Source organism: Hoplias malabaricus, chromosome 11 (genome assembly GCF_029633855.1).
Source record: "Hoplias malabaricus isolate fHopMal1 chromosome 11, fHopMal1.hap1, whole genome shotgun sequence".
Taxonomy (NCBI): Eukaryota; Metazoa; Chordata; class Actinopteri; order Characiformes; family Erythrinidae; genus Hoplias; species Hoplias malabaricus.
This window is the reverse complement of record NC_089810.1, coordinates 18,040,246-18,062,411: the sequence shown is the minus strand read 5'-3', so window position 1 is coordinate 18,062,411 and position 22,166 is coordinate 18,040,246. Positions and strand designations below refer to the sequence as shown.

General features: G+C 37.0%; 1 protein-coding gene across 3 annotated transcripts in view; it reads left to right on the top strand.

Annotated features, from left to right (window-relative positions):
• Positions 1 to 19,153, top strand: part of pclob (piccolo presynaptic cytomatrix protein b) — a 60,023-nt gene extending 40,870 nt beyond the window's left edge. Inside the window, exons 13-27 of one of the 3 annotated variants that reach the window (XM_066685581.1) lie at positions 1,822 to 1,933; positions 2,480 to 2,547; positions 3,271 to 3,461; positions 3,862 to 3,912; positions 4,485 to 4,615; positions 6,266 to 6,292; positions 7,045 to 7,138; positions 8,342 to 8,413; positions 8,614 to 8,890; positions 9,785 to 9,979; positions 11,578 to 11,683; positions 11,817 to 11,884; positions 14,046 to 14,180; positions 15,295 to 15,440; positions 15,830 to 19,153. In XM_066685581.1, coding sequence (XP_066541678.1) covers positions 1,822 to 1,933; positions 2,480 to 2,547; positions 3,271 to 3,461; positions 3,862 to 3,912; positions 4,485 to 4,615; positions 6,266 to 6,292; positions 7,045 to 7,138; positions 8,342 to 8,413; positions 8,614 to 8,890; positions 9,785 to 9,979; positions 11,578 to 11,683; positions 11,817 to 11,884; positions 14,046 to 14,180; positions 15,295 to 15,440; positions 15,830 to 15,973 — 1,817 coding nt within the window. In that variant the 3' untranslated portion in view covers positions 15,974 to 19,153. Of the gene's footprint in view, positions 1 to 1,821; positions 1,934 to 2,479; positions 2,548 to 3,249; positions 3,462 to 3,861; positions 3,913 to 4,484; positions 4,616 to 6,265; positions 6,293 to 7,044; positions 7,139 to 8,341; positions 8,414 to 8,613; positions 8,891 to 9,784; positions 9,980 to 11,577; positions 11,684 to 11,816; positions 11,885 to 14,045; positions 14,181 to 15,294; positions 15,441 to 15,829 lie in introns of all 3 variants that reach the window. The other 2 variants (XM_066685580.1, XM_066685582.1) reach the window with 2 other exon arrangements.
• The last annotated feature ends 3,013 nt before the right edge of the window (positions 19,154 to 22,166 follow it).

The window sequence follows — 22,166 nt, the reverse complement described above, 5'->3', positions numbered from 1 at the left end:
TCGGTGGACTGTAGCTAACTCAGCATCTTCTGTCACTCTAGATAAAACTCTCTCTCAGATATGGAGCTGAAGTGAGCATGCAATGGCCTTTGGGAGAGTGAAAGAGATCCCTTGGTGTTTGAGTTATTATTTTAGAGACTTATCAACATCAAGAGTCACCTTTAATTCTTTTCATTATAAGGTTGAACAGAACTAAAATGTAGTTTCTGCCAAAACAAAAACAAACATTTTCCTCTATGAAGAAATGAATGCACATTTAGTTGCAGTTTGATTTTATATTCTGCATAAAATGCTTCGTTCCATTCAATAAGCTGTTGATTTGTACTTAAGCTGTTGGTATTGACTTTTATATATAACTTACAAATAAATATTATATATATTTATAGTGTGCACTTTAAACGTTATTTTGAAAATTATCCCCAAATAAGGTTATGGTTAATTAATATTCTTTTTGATGCAGACATATTGTTACTCTTTCCATAGAGCTGTTTAAATTTTTTGTCTGACTCTATTGCCGTTAAGGGTTAATGAATAGCAGTAGAAAGCAGCGCAGACATGTGAATGACGTTCCTCTGTTGTCTCAGCTGCTGAAGAGCTCCGTAAGCAAAAGGCCTATCTGAAGACTCGCTTTCATTTATGTAAGTGCCAAGAAGTTGGCCCTGGGAGTGGTTTGCAGTGTTCTTTCTCAGCTCTTTTTCTTCAACTCATTTATTTGTGCTTGCAGTTTCCTGGCAGACACTTTCCTCTAATTGAATAGGGTGTCTTTTTAGGGAGCTATTATAAAAGGAATTCAAATGGTGTGTGCGTGTGTGTGTGTTTATATATAATTATATATGTCTACTCCTGTGTCCTTGTAACGTTTCTAGAAGATGAACCGTTTTTTCTCACCTCTGTATATTTTGAATTGCTAAATGCTAACTTCAAGAAACTTCAGTCACGAATATTCTTTCAAACACCACAAAGCTCTATAAATGGATAAACGGGTGATTCAGCATTTATGACCACACACTGGAGAGGACAATATGGTAAAATTGTAGAACCGACAATGACACTTTGAACTGACAATGAATAAGCCGTGTAATCGGTCATTTCTCTACTGACTACTGGAAAACAAGGACAAACCCGGACAGGAACAAACAGGACTCATTTTCCACCTAGTGAAATGGAACTTTCGTAATAATATCTGCATGTTAAAATTTAATTGCATCTTTTTTGTCATTTTAATGTACTCTAAAGCATCTTCGGCTACCTTGCTTGCTAGTTGGAACAAATGAACTTTCCTGACTCCTCCCTCAAAGTCCACAGCTGAAATGCCCATGAGCACCTAACAAACAACTGCTTTGCAGGTGCAGGTGCAAGTGGCTGGCTGCCCACCCATGGGCGTGTATATGCTCACGGCCCCAAGTGCACTAATGTGTGTGGGTGTTCATTGCCAAGGATGGGTTAAATGAAGAGGGAAAATATAATTGTACATCTTACAACAACAATAAAAGCATGTTTATCATATTTAGAATGGCTTGCATGAGCTGATACTGCACAGATCTGTGTGCATATTAAGGGTACCACGCACTCACACTTTCACTCACACACTCACAGCTAAAGCACCTGGAGGAAACCCACACAGACACAGGGAGAAAACTCCTGACAATTTATCATGATGTTCATTTTGTCATAAAACCCACATCTAACCACACATTTCATGTTGTTGTGCACCAAGAAACACATTTTAGGAAGATTTTGCAACTTAAATAAAGTCTGTTTGTCACTGTGGCTTCAGGGGTTTATTTCACTCTCTTCTTCTGTGTATTGTGCACACTGCAGGAATGCAAGTCCTGGAGTGGAACGGAATCCCTCTGACAGGAAAGACCTATGAGGAAGTGCTGAGCATCATGGGCCAGCAGCAGAGTGGGGATGCAGAGATATGTGTGCGCCTGTGAGTTAACTTTATTTTATCTTATTGTTCTATCTATAAAATGCCATTTACATGTATATACCAAAAAAGGTAGTTCAGCTAGTCTAGTACCCAAATTTTTAGGTCTGTATCATATCATCTATTGCACTTAAAGCTTCAAAATAGAGCAGTAAATATTGAACTATTAAAAATGCCTCTGCATACGACGTCTGGTGTCCAAGAGAGCATAACTGACCTTGCTGTGTCTGGGTATGTAAGACTTCCCTCCCAACATCACTCAGCAGGATGCCAGCCAAACATATGCCTCTATTTACTTAAATAATTGGACTGAACAGTTACTGTTCTCCTCCAAGAACAATAAGCTCTCCAACTACAATGTGTCAGCAGCAGTTTGCTGGCTTCCTATATCTCAGATGAGGAATGTGTGATCTTGGAAGGGATTGGTTGAATCCCCAATAGTATTTACTGCATCATAACAGTCTGTAATGGCAACTTTTTACACGTGGTTGGTAAATATGCCCTATATATGTAAGTAAACGTTTGCATGTGAAATTGCCTTGTTTTTAGAGACCTGAACATGCTATCAGATTCAGAGCATCCACAGCAGCTGGAGCTACAGTCCCAGCTAAAGGCTGGTAAGTTTGTCGTCACTGTCTCTTCACTGAATTATGATGCTTGATATTCCCTAGCACTGTTGCGAACCACAAACAGCCTAATGACACATTATGAATTTCCATTTAATGCACAGTAACCTTTTGAAATGTTATTTGTTTTGTCTTTGCAATATGTGAGTGCTGATCTGCTTTAAGATTACTACAGCATCTGATGTTCATCTGAAATGTTCTATCCGCTGTTGTAGTGTGATATTGCAGTAAATGTGCTGGGCTGTAGATCAGCGCAATGATAATAATATCAGAGAAAGGAGAAATAAGAAATACATTGTGGCCATCACACACACACACACACAAAGACACGCACACACACAAGCACATAAGTATAAAAATGCATTCATCTTTCAGTATATTGCTTCAGCCAACATAAAGCTTTGTATTTCTAAAAGGGAAATTATATATAGGAGATGGAAAAAAATACATTCTTAACTGTTGACAGACTTATTAATCAAAAATTAAAATTAAGGTAAATTCACAAGCTATAAATCATTATTTTATTGCTAGATATAAAATAATAAATCTGCCATTATATATATATATATATATATATATATATATATATATATATATATATATAAGGTATGAACCATAAATACTATGAATCTGTCTGCTGTCATACATGATGCAGAAATGCAGAACGGAAAAAAAGACATTTTCCTCTTGTAGCTGACCGGCAGCGTTCTCCAGGTGTGGACCCTAAGCAGTTGGCTGCGGAGCTGCAGAAGGTGTCTCAGCAGCAGGCCCCTGCCTCCATGATTGCTGCTCTGGAGAAGGCTGGACACCTGCATTCAGCCACAGGGTCAGCTGCCTCCAGCGCAGTGCCCAGTCCTGGTCAGCCGGGCTCCCCCTCTGTTAACAAGAAGCGCCACAGCAGCAAGGTACTGCAGTCTGTGTGTGTGTGTGTGTGTGTGTGTGTGTGTGTGTGTGTGTGTGTGTCTTTGAAGTTGAAGGTTAAATGTGCTTAGTCTCTGTCTGATGCAGCAGGTCTCTAGCTGTAGGTGGTATGACTTTATGCTGATCTTTTTCATCTTTATCTTCATGTTTACTGTAAGTAATTATGAGTTCTGACTGAAGCAGACTTGTTTGCTCTGGTCGAAAACATGACATATTAATTAAAGAGGACATTACATACTGTGACTGTGTGTGGTGGTGGGGGGGGGGGGATGAGTGCGTGTGCATGCACTTGTAATTATGTGTTAATATATTTGCATCTCAATCTTTATTTAATACAGATACAAGGCACACATGCTATTTAATTTGTGTACATGTATTTCTCAGTCTGCAGAAGCTCTGAAACCACAGCCACATCCAATCACTGGTGAAATACAAGTGAGTCTTCACATCACTCACACAAACACTCCATCTTGTATTGGCATCTGGCTTCTGCCTCTGCCCACCTCAATGTGTCTGTTGATGTACCTCCACATTACAACCTTTTAAAATGGTTTGAACTTTTCAATTCCAACAGAGCTAACATAAAGTTTTAGCTGAAATACACTTGAAAACTTTGTGCATTTGTGTGTATTTGTGCTGAGAGAATGGACAATGAATGTAGAAACCTGGAGGTGGTCATAATGTTATGGTTAATTGGTGTATTTGGTTATTGTATAGTAACAATCTGATTGGCCACTGCTCAGCTGATTTGCAGAATCAGAGAGAGGAGTCAGATTATTTTACATTATGATATCCTGATTGTTATGACATGAATATATGAATCATCTTTGTGTGTGTGTGTGTGTGTGTGTGTGTGTGTGTGTGTGCTTTGCAGCATATGTCATGTATTAGTTATGACACAACAACCAGTTCATATGCTGAACCAGTTCATTGGCCTTCCCAATTAACAGAACATAATATGTAAAGTTGTTGTCTTTAGGATCATATTCTCTTTGTTCTTCTCATAGCTTCAAATCAACTATGACAAAAATATGGGTAATTTGATCGTCCATGTTCTACAAGCAAGAAATCTCGCCCCCAGAGAAAACAATGGGTATTCAGACCCTTTTGTCAAGGTTTATCTTCTGCCAGGGAGAAGGTGAGTACCACATGTGTGTTTGCTGAGGCATGTGTATGTGGGGGGGCAGGTGGGGGGAGAGAGACACTGAGAGGTGAAGTGTGAGAGTGACAGAGAGAGATTATTTGCTGTTTGCCTGTTTGTGTCATATACTGATTTTTTGGGTGTGTGTGTGTGTGTGTGTGTGTGTGAGAGAGAGAGAGAGAGAGAGAGAGAGAGAGAGAGAGAGAGAGAGAGAGAGAGAGAGAGAGAAAATGAGGAGAGACATTCAAGATGGACCAAAGATGGACCAAGAGAGACACGAGAGATATTTTTTTGTCATTTTTGTCTGTCCCTGTGATTTACTTTTATGTGTGTGTGTGTGTGTGTGTGTGTGTGTGTGTGTGTGTGTGTGTGTGTGTGTGTGCTTATGTCCACGCAGTTTTATGTTATATGGCTGAACCTTTTTTAATGTTGATTATACTTTTTGATTATAGATATTTTCTAACCCAATGCCCTTCAGTACACTGCTGTTCAAAAGTTTGGAATTATTTACCATATTAACAAAGGAAAAAGCTAAAAATATATTTTAGGTGTTTTGTTCAGTATTTGAAATTCTGTAAAAAAGAATGATGAATAATGTACTGTAATAATGCATCACTCTTTTTGAAATATCATGAATTTTAAATATTAACGTTATCAACACTTGATGCTCTGCAGATTTTTCAGTCTCTTTGGAACCTTACACAGCATTTTCATTCTAAAAAGATCTGTAACTTTGTCATTATATTAACAGCTTTTTACCAGTTAATTAAAATCTGCAGTCCAATTTTACATTATTGAAATCCAGCTTTTGAATAGTAATGTATATAATATGTTATTTTCTTCCTCGCTGGTCGTTTTTCTCAGAGGAAATAAGGGCTCTCTACAAAGCCTTAGCTTACTCTTCCAAATCTTTTATTATATAATAGCACAAGGATGTTAAAGTTAGAATGCTATTAAATGATGTAATTAGCATCAGAACCATAAATTATTTGTGTACATTTGTGAGGGTTTTTTTTAAATCCTGGGTATCTTTAAATCTAGGAATGTATATTTTTAGCAGCTAATATTTAGAAAGCTACATGTAAATAATAATATTTTAGTTAGTCATGACTTTTTTCAATTGAGTCATTCACTTGAGTCATTAATTCACTGACGTATCAATACACGAAGGTGAGTTTGAGTGTAGGCTACATTTCCCACCTCAGTCCACAACTGTAACACTGTAATAGCTTATTGGAAGGTCAGAGTGGGGCTTCATTACACTCTATTCAGCCAGGCAGCTTCAGTGAGTCTGCTTGAAGACCATGGAGTCAACAAGCAGCAAAATCAATATGGCCTCCTCCTGTGTCAGTGTGTAACATTATATCTGCTATCTCCTAATGGCCATATCTGTAGTGTTTATGAGATTAGGCTGCATTACCTGGACAGCCTCTGCTCTATCTGATATCAGGAGCCAGGCTACAGATGCTCCATTATTTGTGTGTTTCCACACACTGGAGTGTTCACGTGACGTTTTCCCTACCTCTGTGTGTTTCTGTTTTTCTTTTTTTTTTTTCAGTTTTCTTTGTCTGCTTTTCTTGGATTCTCTGACAGTTTTTGTTTGTCTGTCTGCTTTTGCATCCCTAACAAATCTCTGGATTGGTTCAGCCAAGTCATGGTTGTCCAGAACGCAAGGTAGCGTGGTGCTTCTTTTTTCTGTCATTTGCTTTTTTCCCTTTGAGTGTGTGTGTGTTTGTGTGTGTGAGTGTGTACGTCAGTGTGATTTTTTGTTGGGTTCTCATCCGCGTTTTGATTGCTAAACTTGTGGTTCTGTGTTGTCTTAGATGCTTCATGCAAAGCTACCTCACAACCATCTCTACCTCTGTGTACTTAGATATGCTAGGTGTATTTAGCATTTTGAAGCTTCATAAATTAGATATTGATCCATAAATCTTGCATTAGAAATAGATGCCCTTAATACACGTCTCAAGGCAAATGCTTTGAAGAAAGACCATCATAGTTGTATGTGATGTTCATTTTGTAGCAATCACTTGTGAACTTTGCATTAATAATTCAGCTGTTCAATAAAACAGCATAATTCCATGTACTACTGTGATCCACTGATGTCGTACCATCATCTGCTATCTGCACACTACCATCTCTACTGCTTTGAAGCATTTTGAATATTGAAGCATTATTATATCATATCTGTTTTGATGTTTAAATAAATATAAATTTTGAACATGTTTAAGTTTGTCATGTATTGAATTCACAGCAGATTTGACATTTTATTAGTTGACAGCATATTTGATGTTTATACTCATTTTAAAACTCTTAAAATTACACTCCACACTTTGCCATCTGTTTACAGAGTACGCTTGAATAAACATTACAAATAAATAGATGAATAAATCGTTTGATTTTGTCTCCTCACAATAACATCACAGTGCTGAGAATAAGAGAAGAACAAAATATGTGCAAAAGACCCAGAACCCTGAGTGGAACCAGACCGTCATTTACAAAAACATTCATCTTGAACAGGTAAGCATGGAAATAGGTGTGGTTTTGTGGTAGTGACCAGCAATAACTCTGATATCTTTTGGAGACAATATCCTGACAATATACTGATAAGATACTGATATTAAGGCATTTGGTTTTTAGTGCATATAAAAAAACAGATTTCTACAGAGAAAACAAAATGTATTAAAAAATTTGAAAGCTTTTATTTTGGTTAAAGAAATGCACAGGCATAGCATAACTCTAAATGATCCCTCCATTGGAGCATTTCATTTACTCACTGTGTGCTTGTGTATAAATGAGAAGAGAGGTGATAAGGAGAAATGAAAAGTAGTTTCTTTCCCCCACAATAATGTGCCTCCCAATATTTTTTAATGATATTTAGAATCTGTAAACTGTAATAAATAAATAAATAAATAAAAATAAAATCAGTTTTACTGTGTTATCCTGATAATCCTGAGTACTGCAACAAAACCTTACATAACAAAGTGGAATTATAGAGCTAAGAGCATATTTATGTAGAAGTAAATAATAAAATTAAAAAAGATTTTTGTATAATAAAGATTTTAATAAGTACAATAGTTCTTTTGATGGGAGGTAGGTAGGGTGGAGTGCAGTGGTGCAGGTTCTCGCAGAAAACAAATGATTATATATACTTCTAATCATCTAATACTAGGGGACATTTCATTTTGAACTGTCTGTGAAATTAATTGTATATTTTTCTAGAACAACAGATGGAAATGCACTGGATCTCAGATTTGAGATCTCAAAATTAAGAAGAGAAATTTCCTGGGTTTTGAGCGCTTTGATGGTCATTGTTTGTATTTATTATTTGAATTGAGTGAAAGTACCTGTGGTTACTTCATTGTATGACAATAAAGGACGACAAATAGTATGACAATTTCAGGATTAGAAGAAAGCAGATGAAGTAGACAGACATTGACACACACACACATACACACATACCAGGGTAATAATGAGCAAAGGGCTTTACTGACAAGCGTGACAGTGCAGCTTAATTTGTTCAGGATGTTATTTGATTGAAACCACTGTGGAGTTTGCACTTGTACCCTGTAGTCTCCAATATAAACTCAGCTGTGTAATTGTTTGTCCATTTAAAGAGTTTTGCTAAAATGTGATGACGCGAAACAACTGATGCTCATTTGAGTGTGTTTGGGAACACAGTGTCAGTGTCTAATGTAATGTGTGATTTTGTTTTTCCGTCAGCTGAAGAGGAAAACCTTGGAGGTGACAGTGTGGGATTATGACAGATACTCCACCAACGATTTCTTGGGAGAAGTGAGTGTTTTCTAGCATTCAGATTCAGTGTGCCAAAACACATCAGCCAGTGAGAGAACGCATTATCTTCATTAAAACGTGAACACTTTTATCTGCTACCTCCTTCTTTCCAGTTTCAAACAGTTTTAATTTGCATTTCCCCTTCAGATGATGACAAAATCTGCATTTGGCAAGTACTGTGGCGTATGTGTGTGTTGCAGGTGTTGATTGACTTGTCTAACACAGCTCAGCTGGATAACATGCCTCGCTGGCACCCTCTAAAGGAACAGAGCGAAAGCATCCATCATAGCAGAGGTCATCCTCCACAGGGGGGAGGACCTGGTGGGCAAGGAGGCCAAGGAGGCCAGGGGAGTCAGGGTGGTCCCGGGGGCCCTGGAGGTCCTGGGAGTACAGGAGGTCAACCAGGCAGTGATCAGTCTCCCAAGACCTCGGTCATCAAGAGTAGGAGCCATGGCATCTTCCCTGATCCTGCTAAAGGTAGCCTTACTTTATTATTGAACTATAACTGTCACAATATTTAAACCAGCCATGTGCATTTTGGTATTTCTCTTTTTTACAGTTTTTATGACAAAATTAACACAGAGATTTAACTATTAACTATGTGTGCTGTATATTTAAATACTACAAACGTTCAAGGGCTGCACGGTGGTGCAGCAGGTAGTGTCACAGTCACACAGCTCCAGGGACATTGAGGCTGTGGGTTCAAGTCCTGCTCCGGGTGACTGTCCATAGGTTTGATTGTGTGAGTGAATGTGTGAGTGTGTGTCGCCCTGTGAAGGATTGGCACCACCTCCAGGGTGTGTTTCTGCCTTGTGCCCAGTGATTCCAGGTAGGCTCCGGACCCACTAAAGCCCTGAATTGGATATGGGGTTACAGATAATGAATGAATGAAACATTCAAAATATATTTTATCATGTGTTTTTCCTGTGTCTGTGAGTTTCCTCCAGGTTTTTCTCATAACACATGTTGGTAGGTGCAGTGTCCACAGGTGTGTGTGTGTGTGTGTATCCCTGAGTTGATCCCAATGATTTTGGGTAGGCCCCGACCCTGAACAAGATGAATTGCTCACAGATGAATAAATAAATGTTGTATTATAAGCAAAATACATATCAAATATATTTAGTTTGTTACAAAAAATGCTAACATACAATTGGGATATCTGGTGTACGTGTGCCTAATATTCTCTGTGATCCTATGCCATGTGTTTATTGAAGTCAGTTTTATAACAGACCTTTCTGTTGTCTGGACTACCCAGGCCTAATTTATAAACCCAGTACTCAAAAACCAAAATCTTGCTAAGATGATTTTTATGTCCTTATTTAAATAAACCTACACCTTTCTTATTATGTCTTCAAATATTGCTGTGTTTAGACACTCAGGTACCAACAATAGAGAAGTCCCACAGCAGTCCCGGCAGCTCTAAATCTTCATCTGAGGGACACTTGCGTTCCCACGGTCCCTCGCGCAGCCAGAGCAAGAGCAGTGTCACACAGGCACATCTGGAGGATGCAGGAAATGCCATTGCAGCCGCTGAGGCAGCTGTGCAGCAAGCCCGTCTCCAGCCAAGTAACCTTTACTTCTACACATGAGCCCACAGCTTATCTCTACTGTCTATATTTCTTTCTATTCTCCTCCTGTACTCTCACTGTCCCTCTCTTTCTTTACCTGTTCCTTATGTCCTTACCTATCCATGTAATCTATTTTACTTTTATTTTTTCATCATTTTCTGTTGAATGTCCTACATTTATAAAAACCTAGCTACAAACATAACCACTATTAAACTCCCTATTGATATTGAAAGTGAGAATATTATAAATGTTCTGTAAAATCCAATATGCTCTTTAGCAAAAGTTTAAAACGTACTATAAGTAAATCAATAGGGGTTGATTATCATATTTAAAAAAAAAACTACAGTATTCAACATTCAATTTTTAACTAATTGACCGTTTGGTTAGAACTAAAACTTTTGACAATATTCAGAGAAGTCCAAAACACGTATCTGTAAGACCACTAAACAGCAGTTTAGCTTTTAACAAAGTCCATCTATTAAACTCCCCCTCTTAACACAAATACTATAAACAGGCCTCAGAAACACGTAAAACACCAGTGAGTCTGATGTAAATAGCTAAACTATTACTTCAATCCAGATCCCCAGTACCAGTTTGCAGGGATTCCAGATCAGAGACCAGTTAGCATTTGTTGCATGTGCACACTCCTCAGTATGTGGCAACGTGCTTTTCCATGTGGCAGTATTCCTCCTAATCCTCAAGTGTATACTTCCGTCATTGCACCAGCCTTGCAACATAGTCATCAGCAATGGAATGTTATATTGAGTATTTTTTTAGAAACCCTTTACACATTTATTGCCACAGCATGCCAGTTCCACTCTCCCCAAATACCCCATGCTAATGAAACCTCTACCCAGATCAAACCCATATTTTTGTTAGCATGACTGTGGTGTGTAAATAGTCATAAGCTGGTTTCATGTGAGAACTACCACACTATGGAAAAAGTTCAACTTGATTCAGATCAGTCAACTTCTACCAGCCAATGAGAGCACATGTATCGAGTCAGCTGACCATCAGGGGAGAAGCACTACTGAGGAGGTGAGGCACAACTCCTCCCGGAAATGAAATAACACTGTAAAATAGTTTCTCAAATAAAATCAGTCAGCATATTCACAATGTTGTTTACTTTTAACCTTTAACCTTAATGCAATGCACTCGAAGAGGGGGAAATAAAATCAAAATAATATGTCTAAAAAATGAAAGTATCTCTTTTTTAAAATAAACATTTTATAAATAATTTTTCATTCCAATGTTTTAATATTTTGATCTCACCATATTTTCTCATCATTTCATAGAATTGATGCTGTTTGCAGGAAATGTTTTCTCATTTAAGAAGTGTAGTGAAATGTTAAGAAATGGGCAGGCAGTTAGCAAATTACAAAATCTTTTTACATGGTTTTGATCTAATAGCGATGGCATTTCTTTTGTGTACAGTGCATTCTATTCTCTCTGTTATGGCATTAGTTTGGCGTAAGGACATTGAGGAATGAGTCTTGCTAATTGCGCTCTCTCTCTCTCTCTCTCTTTTTCTCTCTTCATCTCTCTTCTTTTAATCTTTCATTCCCGCTCTCTCTTGTTGTCGGTTCACATATACAGATCGAGCAGGACACAGGCTGAATGATGGAGATGGTTATACTCTGGACAGTGAGGATGGCACAGGCACTAATGCAGTGGACAGTGCTATCTTTCAAGTTCCCCAGCTGTGAGTGCACTCTTTTGTTTTGGTCCCTATTCAGTTTATTATTCATTAGCTGAGGAGCTTCATTCCTCCATTAGATAGAACAGTGGCTCAGCAGGTCACTTTGCTGATGTATTGATGTTTCTCTGTCCATTAGGAAGACCATTCCCAATGGTTTGGATAAGAGAGGCACTGATTCTCTGAAGAGCCTGCCTGACTCTGAGAGTAAGATTCAGACTTTTCTTGATCAGTCTTTCAGGTTTTAGTCAACACATGATGAGTCCTATATGGAATATCCTGTCCAGAATAAGAAAATATTTGAGTGATTTCTAGTGCGACTCTTGTTTATTTTTTACATGACCATTTTTCAAACACTCTTTATTGTTTATAATTAACTCATTAAAGCATTTAGCATTTATATTATAGGATTTCAGTTGCTCAGCAGCTCAGTGACTCCATTATAATGGTATATGTTTCTTAATGCACCAATTCCTCCTCTTCACCTTAGTCCATCTTAAATGAGTTCAGTCCCAGACAAGGTGGGGAGTGTTTCTGGATCCTTTTTAATATATGGTTCCACTGTCACATTTGTTAAACTTGCATTTGTGTGTGCAGAGATTTACTGTTTTCAGAGACAGTGGATTTGGGAAATGTTTCTGAGCCCATGCTGTTATTTCCACTACAGAAACATGCCTGTGTTTAATGCAGTGCCACCTTGAGGCCTGAACAACACAGCCAGCCAGTGCTGGTTTTGGGCCTTTTCTCTTGTATATAAAGATTTCTTAAGATTCTTTGACTATTACACAACTTTACCAGACTTTAGATGCCCCATAACAACTTTTCTAGTAAGTTTGCTAGGCATCAAATTCAAAATGGGCAAATTTTTTATATGTTTATCATTTGAAATATTGATTTTACTTAAATAAAGGGGTTAAATAATTTGCATATCATTGTGATCTGTTTTATTTAAATTATGCAGTTTCCCAATTTATCTGGTTTCTATATTAAGGAATTTTTACCCAATACATTTTTACTCCTATATTTTGATTTATTTAAAATATTTCTTGTAAATCTTCATGAAAGTGAGCTCAGAGAATAAATGGATCAAAGGAAATGTAAAAGGTTTAGATATAAATGATTAAGAAGCTTTTATTATATGACTTATATATGTAAATGACCTCTGCTCTGAGTGACTGACCTGTTTTTGTTTCATTCAACATAAGCGTAAAATAGGTGAAGCCTGGCTTAAGATGTGCACATACACCTAATGGTTTATAATAAAACAGGATGATTTTGCAGCTTATTTTCCATAGAAAATACTGAGTACTAAAATATTTTTTTAAGTTAAGGCTTAGCTTTTTTTGTTGTTGTTTTTTCCTTTGCATTTTACATATTTTTTACGTCAGCAAAAGAAGAAAAAATGTTTTTCCATTATATGCAATTTTCACACTCATTTTTTAATGTTTTACTCCTGTATTAGAGACATAGTACCAAGTATCTAAAGGGAGGAAATTAATCTTATATTAAGAGAATAACCTAATCTTTCCAACAGGAAACTTCTTACATCTTCTCTAATCTGATCCGACTTTGTTTGTAATACAGTCGACCAATTTAGCAGAGACACCTGATGCAGGAGAATGCTGGCATAGCCTGGGTGCCCAAGAGGTTAAATTTACACACGTCTAAAAGCTGTTTATGAGACTAAGAGCCTGTTGGCCTAACAGAAACAGCAGCCTCCTCCTTCTGTTCCACCATAACCGTGCCACTGTGTCACTGCTTCCATCCTCTGAATTATTCATCACAGTAGGGTGTGTATATGTCTCAAGAGAAGGTGCACAGTGGCTCAGGTCTGGCAAACAGTAGGCTACAACCTTGCTCAGACATCAGACACATTATAACTTTTGAAACCCATCCATGAACACATGAATATTTTAACTTAATAAATACCAAACAATTTGTTAAAAAGACTATAAAGATACCTGCCTATAAATTTGTGAATTGTGCCTGTGCTCTGTAAGCTTGAACAACACAATTGCTCTCCACTAGGGGTCACTGAAGGCTGTAATTTATTTAATATTCACTCGTAAATATGATGGTCAATTTGAAGGTTTTATATATATATATATATATATATATATTTCTAAGTGAAAATAAATACACATTTCTGTAAAGATTGTGTTCAAATATTTGCATGTAAATGTTTGGTAGGGGATGTAGAGTTGTCTTAAAATATAGAGGGCCAACATTTGAAATAAATTGAAGGCATCTTCTGTTTTGTATTTATGATATATTGAATAGTTTTGTTAATGTCATATAGTGTAATACCGGCTGCAATGGGCACTGCCAAATCACACTGGTCTCATTACCTTTATGGATTATTGATTAGATAAGAACCAGATGATGGGGGAGATCAAGGTGGCTCTTAAGAGAGAGATGAAGACAGAGGGAGAGCAGCTTGTCCTTGAGATTTTGCAGTGCAGAAACATCACTTATAAGTTCAAGTCTCCTGATCATCTGCCAGGTAATGAAACCATCCTTTAAGCCCACCTCACAGTCCATAAAGTAATACAGTTTGTAAAATGTAAACTACTAAACCAACAGCAAAAACAAACAAAATTTATGTAATGGTTCTAGACACACTTGAGCAGCTGCCATGCTTAATGATAACATACCCAAAGCCAAGAAGTGGTCAGGAGTATAATGTCTACCAGCATTGGGCAATGGAACAGTGGAACTGTGTTCTCAGAATTGATAGAACAACATCCAATACATTTTAAAAGAGTAGGGCGGCACGGTGGCGCAGCAGGCAGGGTCACAGTCACACAGGTTGTGGGTTCAATTCCTGCTCCGGGTGACTGTCTGTGAGGAGTTTGGTGTGTTCTCCCTGTGTCCACGTGGGTTTCCTTCGGGTGCTCCGGTTTCTTCCCACGATTGAAAAACACATGTTGGTCGGTGGATTGGTGACTCAAAAGTGTACATAGGTGTGAGTGTGTGTCACCCTGTGAAGGACTGGCGCCCCCTCCAGGGTGTGTTCCCAGTGATTCCGGGTAGGCTCCAGACCCACCATGACCCTGAACTGGATAACTGGTTACAGAGAGTGAATGAGTGAGTGGAGTAGATTAGCCCCTTACCTCAACAATGCTCTTGAAGTTGAATGCACTGCTTCAATATCTATTACTTGCCTTTCCAGAAGTATAGAACCTGTTTATTTTGCAAAGTGGGAGCAAACTTCTTATTAATACCTCAGATTTCAAAGCCAATGAGCCAATCATGTGTCCTGAAGCATTTGAACATATAGTGTACAATATAACATTAGTGATCACTTACAGAAAGCATGGTAAACATACATGTTGTATCTGCACTCAGATTTGGCCAGTAATAAAACTTCAAACAAGAATAAGTAAAACATGGTTAAAAACAACGTCATTTGGTAACATCTCATTAAAAACTTTAAAGTCATGTACCTATTCTCTATTGTCTGTTTGGAACTCAAATCTAATCCAATGACACAACGATATTGGTACACACTATTTTGTGTGTTCACTTTCGGGACTTCACAAGGGAGATTTCAAATAAGCATTAAAAAGTGATAAAATGATTGCAAATCCTATTAACTATCATATCTTCTTATACAGACTTGTATGTGAAGCTGTATGTGGTTAACGTTGCAACACAGAAGCGGATCATAAAGAAAAAGACCAGAGTGTGTCGTCATGACAGAGAGCCATCCTTCAATGAGACGTTCCGTTTTAGCCTCAACCCGGCTGGTCACTCCATTCAGGTGAGAAACACATGTTGCATCCTCAACATAAAGTATATTCCTTGCTTCATTTTTGCTGTATATCTCCTTGTTAAATGCTGAAGCTTGTAAGCACTTTAGAAAATCTTTCAAGTAATAGGTTGGTATTTAGAATTATAAACCAGTGCATAGTCTACCTAGTCCACACTTTTATTATTTAACACTTCAGGCTGAAGCAACTATATACAAAAGCTTTGTATATCTTTGGATAACAATGGTTCTATGGCATTTCCCCAAAGAAATGTATGCCTTTGTTCTTAAAAGTGCAGATTAACATAATAGTGCATTTAAAACCAATAGTATCTGACTTATAGGCCAAAATCCTAACATTCTACACCTTGGTCTTCTTTTTGCACTGCAAACATATACAGCTGTTCTTGGTGTCCAACGGAGGGAAGTTCATGAAAAAGACGTTGATTGGCGAAGCCTACATTTGGCTGGACAAAGTCGACATGCGGAAGCGTGCAGTCAGTTGGCACAAGTTAGTGGCCAGTTCTCCTCACACTCAGCCCTGACCTCCACCACCCAAGACGCTGCCCTCAGTGCAGTGAGAATTACAGAAGTTCACAGTGATGCACACATGTGCAATGTTGTATGTGAAATAAGGGAAATTAGAAAGATGGAGTGTTGCAGTCAAATCTTTATCTCTGTATCAAGGAGGACATCAAAAGGCACTACATTGCTGTCCTTCTGAGAAGTGCAGTTTTTACAGAAATAACTCTGTCAGAATATGAAAAATCTCTACATTACTAGAAAAAATGAATAGTTACATCTGAAACCTTTCTCTTGGTCAAAGCCATCTCCCTAGCACCATACATGCTGTTAGTTTCCATTAAAATATTCAAATAAAATAAAAATAAAAATAACACATTTAGATGTACTATAGAATGGTTAACCTCTTTTATCAACTCATTTTAAGTTCATTATTTCATCACTGTTTTCTGCTATGTCAGCATAGCATAGTAGAACAAAATGCATCTTCCTAAATGCAAGTCTTGCAATGACTAGATACATCTATGGTAAGATGCTTTTTCATGATACAATATAGTAAATGTATAACAATATGTTATGTACAGTAAATGTACAGTCTTTATATGTAAATGGATAAAAGATCATGTGCACAACTGAATATATAGAGATATCAGTAGCAGAGTTTGTGATCTTTTTCAGAGAACTTAGTCTCCTTTTTTCCCAGCAGTCCACTCTATATTTTATATATGATGAACTTTATCATACCAGATTATGTTATATATACAGTGAGAAGATAAGACAATCTTAGCTCAGATGTAGTGACTGTTTTATTTGGTAAATACAGTGTGAAACCTGAGTATACCTCCACCAAGCAAACATGTTTCATTATCCTCCATGAGTTTTTAGTTTTCCTAATCTGAGCGTATCATCCACATTCCAACACCCTTTCCATCTGAGGTTGAGATTTTATGCAGTATTTCTTTTCGTTTATGGGCCTTGATATTATCCACTGTATCACAAGGACTTAATTCCCTTAAGCAGTTACAAACGAATAACAGAAACCACTGCTGAATGCAGTGATCCTTCTGTTTGCTTTGTATTTTGAACACATTTATTTATATGTTAGAGACCTTGGATTCTTTGTGTCTCTGTCACTGAACTCAAGTCTTGAGTCCTGCAATGGTTTTCCAAAAGTCCACACAAACAAATACATAGAGTCAACAGCGTAGTATGACAGTTTATAACCATAGGATTTTTTTAAGCATCTTGGAATAATTGTCATGTAAGTGTTCAGATGTTGTCAGTTGTGCTCTCTGTTTTGTGATAAAAGTTCTGTGTTCAGACAAAATATGCAATGATGAAAAAATAAGAAAAAAAAATGAATAAGACGCAGATCCCTTCACATTGGCAAGGGGTGTTCTGCAAGGCTATGTAATTGGTCCAATTGAAATCTGGTTGCTGTTTGTGTTTATTTCAAATGGTGCAAGATATATGTCTAAAATTGTTGTCACTGCACATTTGTGGAGCAGTTTAAAGCTGTTCTTGTCTTTTTGTTTGCTTTTGGAATGGTTATTTGTCGCTGGTCTGTCCATGTCAATTTTAGTCCCAATTTTGTCCCAAACATATTCACTGCCAATTTACCCTGCACCAAACCAGTGTAGAGATGTGTAAAAAAAGTCAAGTGTAATGTCTGATGTGTTGGTCATAAAAGAGCAAACACACCAGAAGTTGACCACCATCTCAGTCTTTGGACAAAAGGCATGGAGAAATTACTGTATAGATATACAGTTGAGACAGTGTTTCCTTATTAATGTCAGTGGATTTCTTTTTGCACATGAAAAAATATCATATTTGATACATGTTGTACAGACAGTGTAAAGATTATCACTTGTGCTTAAACAAAGAATTCTTCATACAGTGAATAAAGGGTTGTTGTCACATTGGGACGAACAAACACGTGCCAACCTAATGTCCTAACCAAATCCACTGGTTTAGTTTGGGTAATTCTATGCAACATAAATTATGTCTGGATGCATTTTTCTTAATGTGTGCTATCAGTGAGAGTTTGTCTGAATATATATGTACCTTTTAAAGATAATGTTACTTTTAATGAACATAGATTAAATTATATATATATATAAATATGAATATAGCATTAAGTTTTTCTTTTTCATTATTTTTTTTACTTAATACACATTGAGCTAATGCACTTTAGTTATTTTACCATTCCAAAGCTGAGTTTGACTTTCCATCAAAACTATATAAAAGTGCTACATGAAATACAGTGACATTTTGAATGGTCCTGGAAAAACAGCAACTCTTCATTAAATACACCAAAAGAAGCACTGAAATACATTTCAGCCTTGTTGGTGCTCTGCAAGTTCAAGGGCACATGTTTGTTGGCCAATCAGTTCTCACAATCAGTATCATCACTTCTATGTCTATAGCATTCAGAGTCGAATGTTGTGCTGTGTAACTTGTTTCCAATCAATGCTGTGTCCCCTTTAATTAACAGCAGAAATTATGGCTCCATCCATATGGCTGTTGTCTCCTCTCCATTATTCCTGTGTAATGTTAGCCTGATTTGTTATGCTGTATTCACGGGAACTTACATCTCAGACGAGTCTGATGTATTCAGTCGCAGTAAACAGTGTGAATGTGATTTGATTATTTTTAATTATGTAAATACATAAGATATTTTCTATATGAAGAGGTTTGAATATTTATTTGGTCTGACACTGAGCATGTGAGTACTATCTCAAGATCAAAGTCCTGTCTGTACATATGTATTTGTCTAGCTATGTGAGCTAATCATCCATCCGATTGACTGAACCACATCAAGTCACCCAGTTCCACCCTTCCAATAGAAAGTTAAGGTAAAAAATAAAAAAATATTTAAAAAGAAGAACACACAAATTCTTTTCAACTTCAGTGGTTGTGAAAGAATTTTTAGGTTTTACATGGATGTTGCATGTTTCGCTAGATGTTTGTTGATATTTTTGCCTCCGGATTCTGTTTAAAAAGAGGGAAAATGAATAGACTTATCTGAAGATGTATGCTGACTGTAAAAATGCTTGTAAAATGAGTCTTGTTTTTCACTTTGTGTAAAAATGAGAAATTTAATGTTATGGTTTTGTGGTCGTCCACAGGATGTCATGGAATTATGCAAATTGTGCTGTAGAAAAAAAAAAAAAATAAAATGTTCCCTAAGTATAAATAATAAAGATTAAAGAAGAGATTCTATTCCAAATGTGAAAATGTGTCATGTCTGTTTTATAATAATAAAATAAAAGCTAATTAATTGTAATTTCATCAATACCATTAAGATGGCATTACCAGGTAGTGTCCCTGTCACACAGCTCCAGGGTTCTGGGGTTCCAGGAGTTTGGTGTGCCTTAACACTTGGCCTGGTTGAATTGTACCATTCTAGAGTATGATTGTTCCCACTCACTACTTTTCTGCTGTCCTGCGCTCTCACTGCGTTTAATGTTCAGGGCCCAAGACCAATTATGTACAAAAGCCCTGAACAATACAATGAGAAAAAAAAAGTTAAAATATGTTCCTGACAGTTCCATATTATTGTTTTTTCTGCCTGTTACACACCAAAAACAAAAAGTTAAAAATATATAAATTTCTAGCATCGCTTGTATTATTTTAGCCATCAAAAAACATTTATAAATATTTTCTTCCTCAATTTTCTTTGTCCTACTAGTGGGGTTAAAATAATTAGCATGCTACACCTGTTTTCACCAGCAGGTAGAGGCAGACATTTTTTTAGTTACCCCTCATGGCTTTATTGAAGTTCTGAGGAGCTATTTGCTCAAAAAGTAAGCATGCTTTTCCTTTGACCAGCAGGGGGCAACATTTTTTTCTATCCTGAATAAGTAGGCAGATTCATGCTTATTTATTTCATCAGAGGATTTGAAAGTTTTCTTTGGGACAATGGTTCTGATGCAATAAGCTACCTCTGTGTCTAACTGTATGTTTTTGACACTCACCATGACTCCAACAGAAATATATTGCTACGTACACAATATTTACGCTGTCTTCTCTTTGTCTTTGGAAGAGGGAATTTCAGCAGAAATTAATTGGGTATGCACTGCTTGTGTACAACTTCTTCATGCACAAACTTTATGACTAATTTATCCATTTCTCACTCTTGCATTCATGTGCAGAAAGATAACATATTACTACTGTTCTACTGTTTTGTTTTGTTTTTATGTTCGCCACCATGCTTGTATCAGACAAGCACAAACTGACCTTTTTTCTTTTTATCTCTTCTCTTCAGGCAGATTCCATTAGCTGGTTTATGCTGTATTGCTTCAGCATACAGTCTACGCACAAACAGATCTCCCAAAACTTCAATGAATTAATGAAACCTGTTGCAATGCCACCCAATAATCTGCTAGAATTTCTGTGGAAAACTGGTTTTGTATTGTATTGTGACTGCAGATTTCCAATTAGCAATTTGCTAATCAAATCAGCTGGTTTTCCTGGAAGTACTAAGCTCTTCAGCAGTACACAGGCTTTGCTTTAGCCACAAAGACCTACATAAAAACACTTAATTGCTTTTCAGCATTTATGTCATAAACCAGAACCCAATAATTTTTCTAAATTGTGATGCCTTAAAAGGAACATATTTTACAGCTTTTCCACAAGTTTACACAGTTCCCTGGTGTTTTAGTGAAACATCTATGACATATTTTGGTTAAAATATCACAAAGATCAAACACCACAGCTCCATTCACACTCAGCCATTTTTCTGAATGGTCAGTTTTAGAATTTATACTTATATATCATATCAAGCCATATATAGCCCACACAAAGCAAGCAGTTCTGTTCCATCTTCAGTCATTTTCAAACACTTCACAGCAAAACCACTTTCAAAATGTCCACTTTCAGCCAGCACAGGAGTATTTTCAGTGCCATTTTGCAATATAATGTGGTCATTGGGACAAGCAACAGCAGGGGTATCTGCTTTTAAGATGTTTACTGAGAGCTTGAAGATTGTATACACCAGAACTTCATGACTCCTCTTCACAACAGTCACATGATAATCAGTAAACACTCCAACTAAAAAGTAAACCAGTTTTTGAATATGAAGTTTACTAAATGTCAGCCTCAGTTTTCCTGCAGCTGCTTCACTAAATTTTAATTTGATGTTCTTCAGAGGTATAAGCTAGCAAAATCTAATATGGATTTTCAAACTCACTGTTTTTGGACAGATAAACTGAAACCTAAAACCTAAATCAAAAATTGTTTGCATTTACCCCACAGTGATCACAAAACGCATCACTGTTTGTGAGTTGGTTTGACTGCACTCATATTTACACTTTCCTGTGAAGACACACAATGCTGGGTGTTAGAAGTGTTTTCATTTATTTCTCAGCCAGTGAACTTCTTCAGCTTAATAAAGCTTGGTGGAACTTAGTAATGCTGCAGGAGCAAAATAACACCCACACTGTTTAAGGACTGGTGTTTTGGGATTTGTGTTGCATTGTAGCTATCAAATATGCTCTACAAAGAGCTGAAAGGTTTTTGTTTGTTTTGTTTTCTTTAACTACCTACATTTGGAGATGCTATGCCACCAGAATAAATATTTAACTTGATGGAGACCATTTTGTTGGTCTACCAGGGGTCTTATTTTAAAAAGCATTTATGCACACAGATATGATCCTTAAGAGTGTAATAAGAAAAAAATGTTTAAATAGCAGCTTATAAAATCTGAGATTTAGACAAAATGAAGATTCCAGTTAAACAGGAATGTGTGCAGAACTGTGCTGTGGGTTTACAGTGTTTGTTTTGTGAACAGAACCATGTGAATGCTTACTTTTTAAATTTATTTGATTTATTTCCATTATTAAATAGTCCTCAATGATGAAGAACTTGGTTATTTAAGAGGTGTATGAACGTGCACAGTACAGCAAATGTGAAAGCGTTTAGGTAGCATTCATGTGTTTCCATTCTTTTGGTCTTTGCCTATGTTGTGTCCTGTGGATGCTCAGTGGTAACTGATCTGCTAGATGCACAAATGTCACGTCTATATATTGATCATTTTGATGTCACACAGCTCCAGGGTCCTGGGTTTGTGAATTCTATTCTCATGTTAGGTCACTGTCTAGGAAAAGTTTGGTGATTTCCTTCTGTCAGCATGGGTTTCCTTCAGGTGCTCTGGTATGCTTTTACAGACATAAAAACACACGGTGAATACTGTCCAGGATTTCTTTTTGCTTTGCT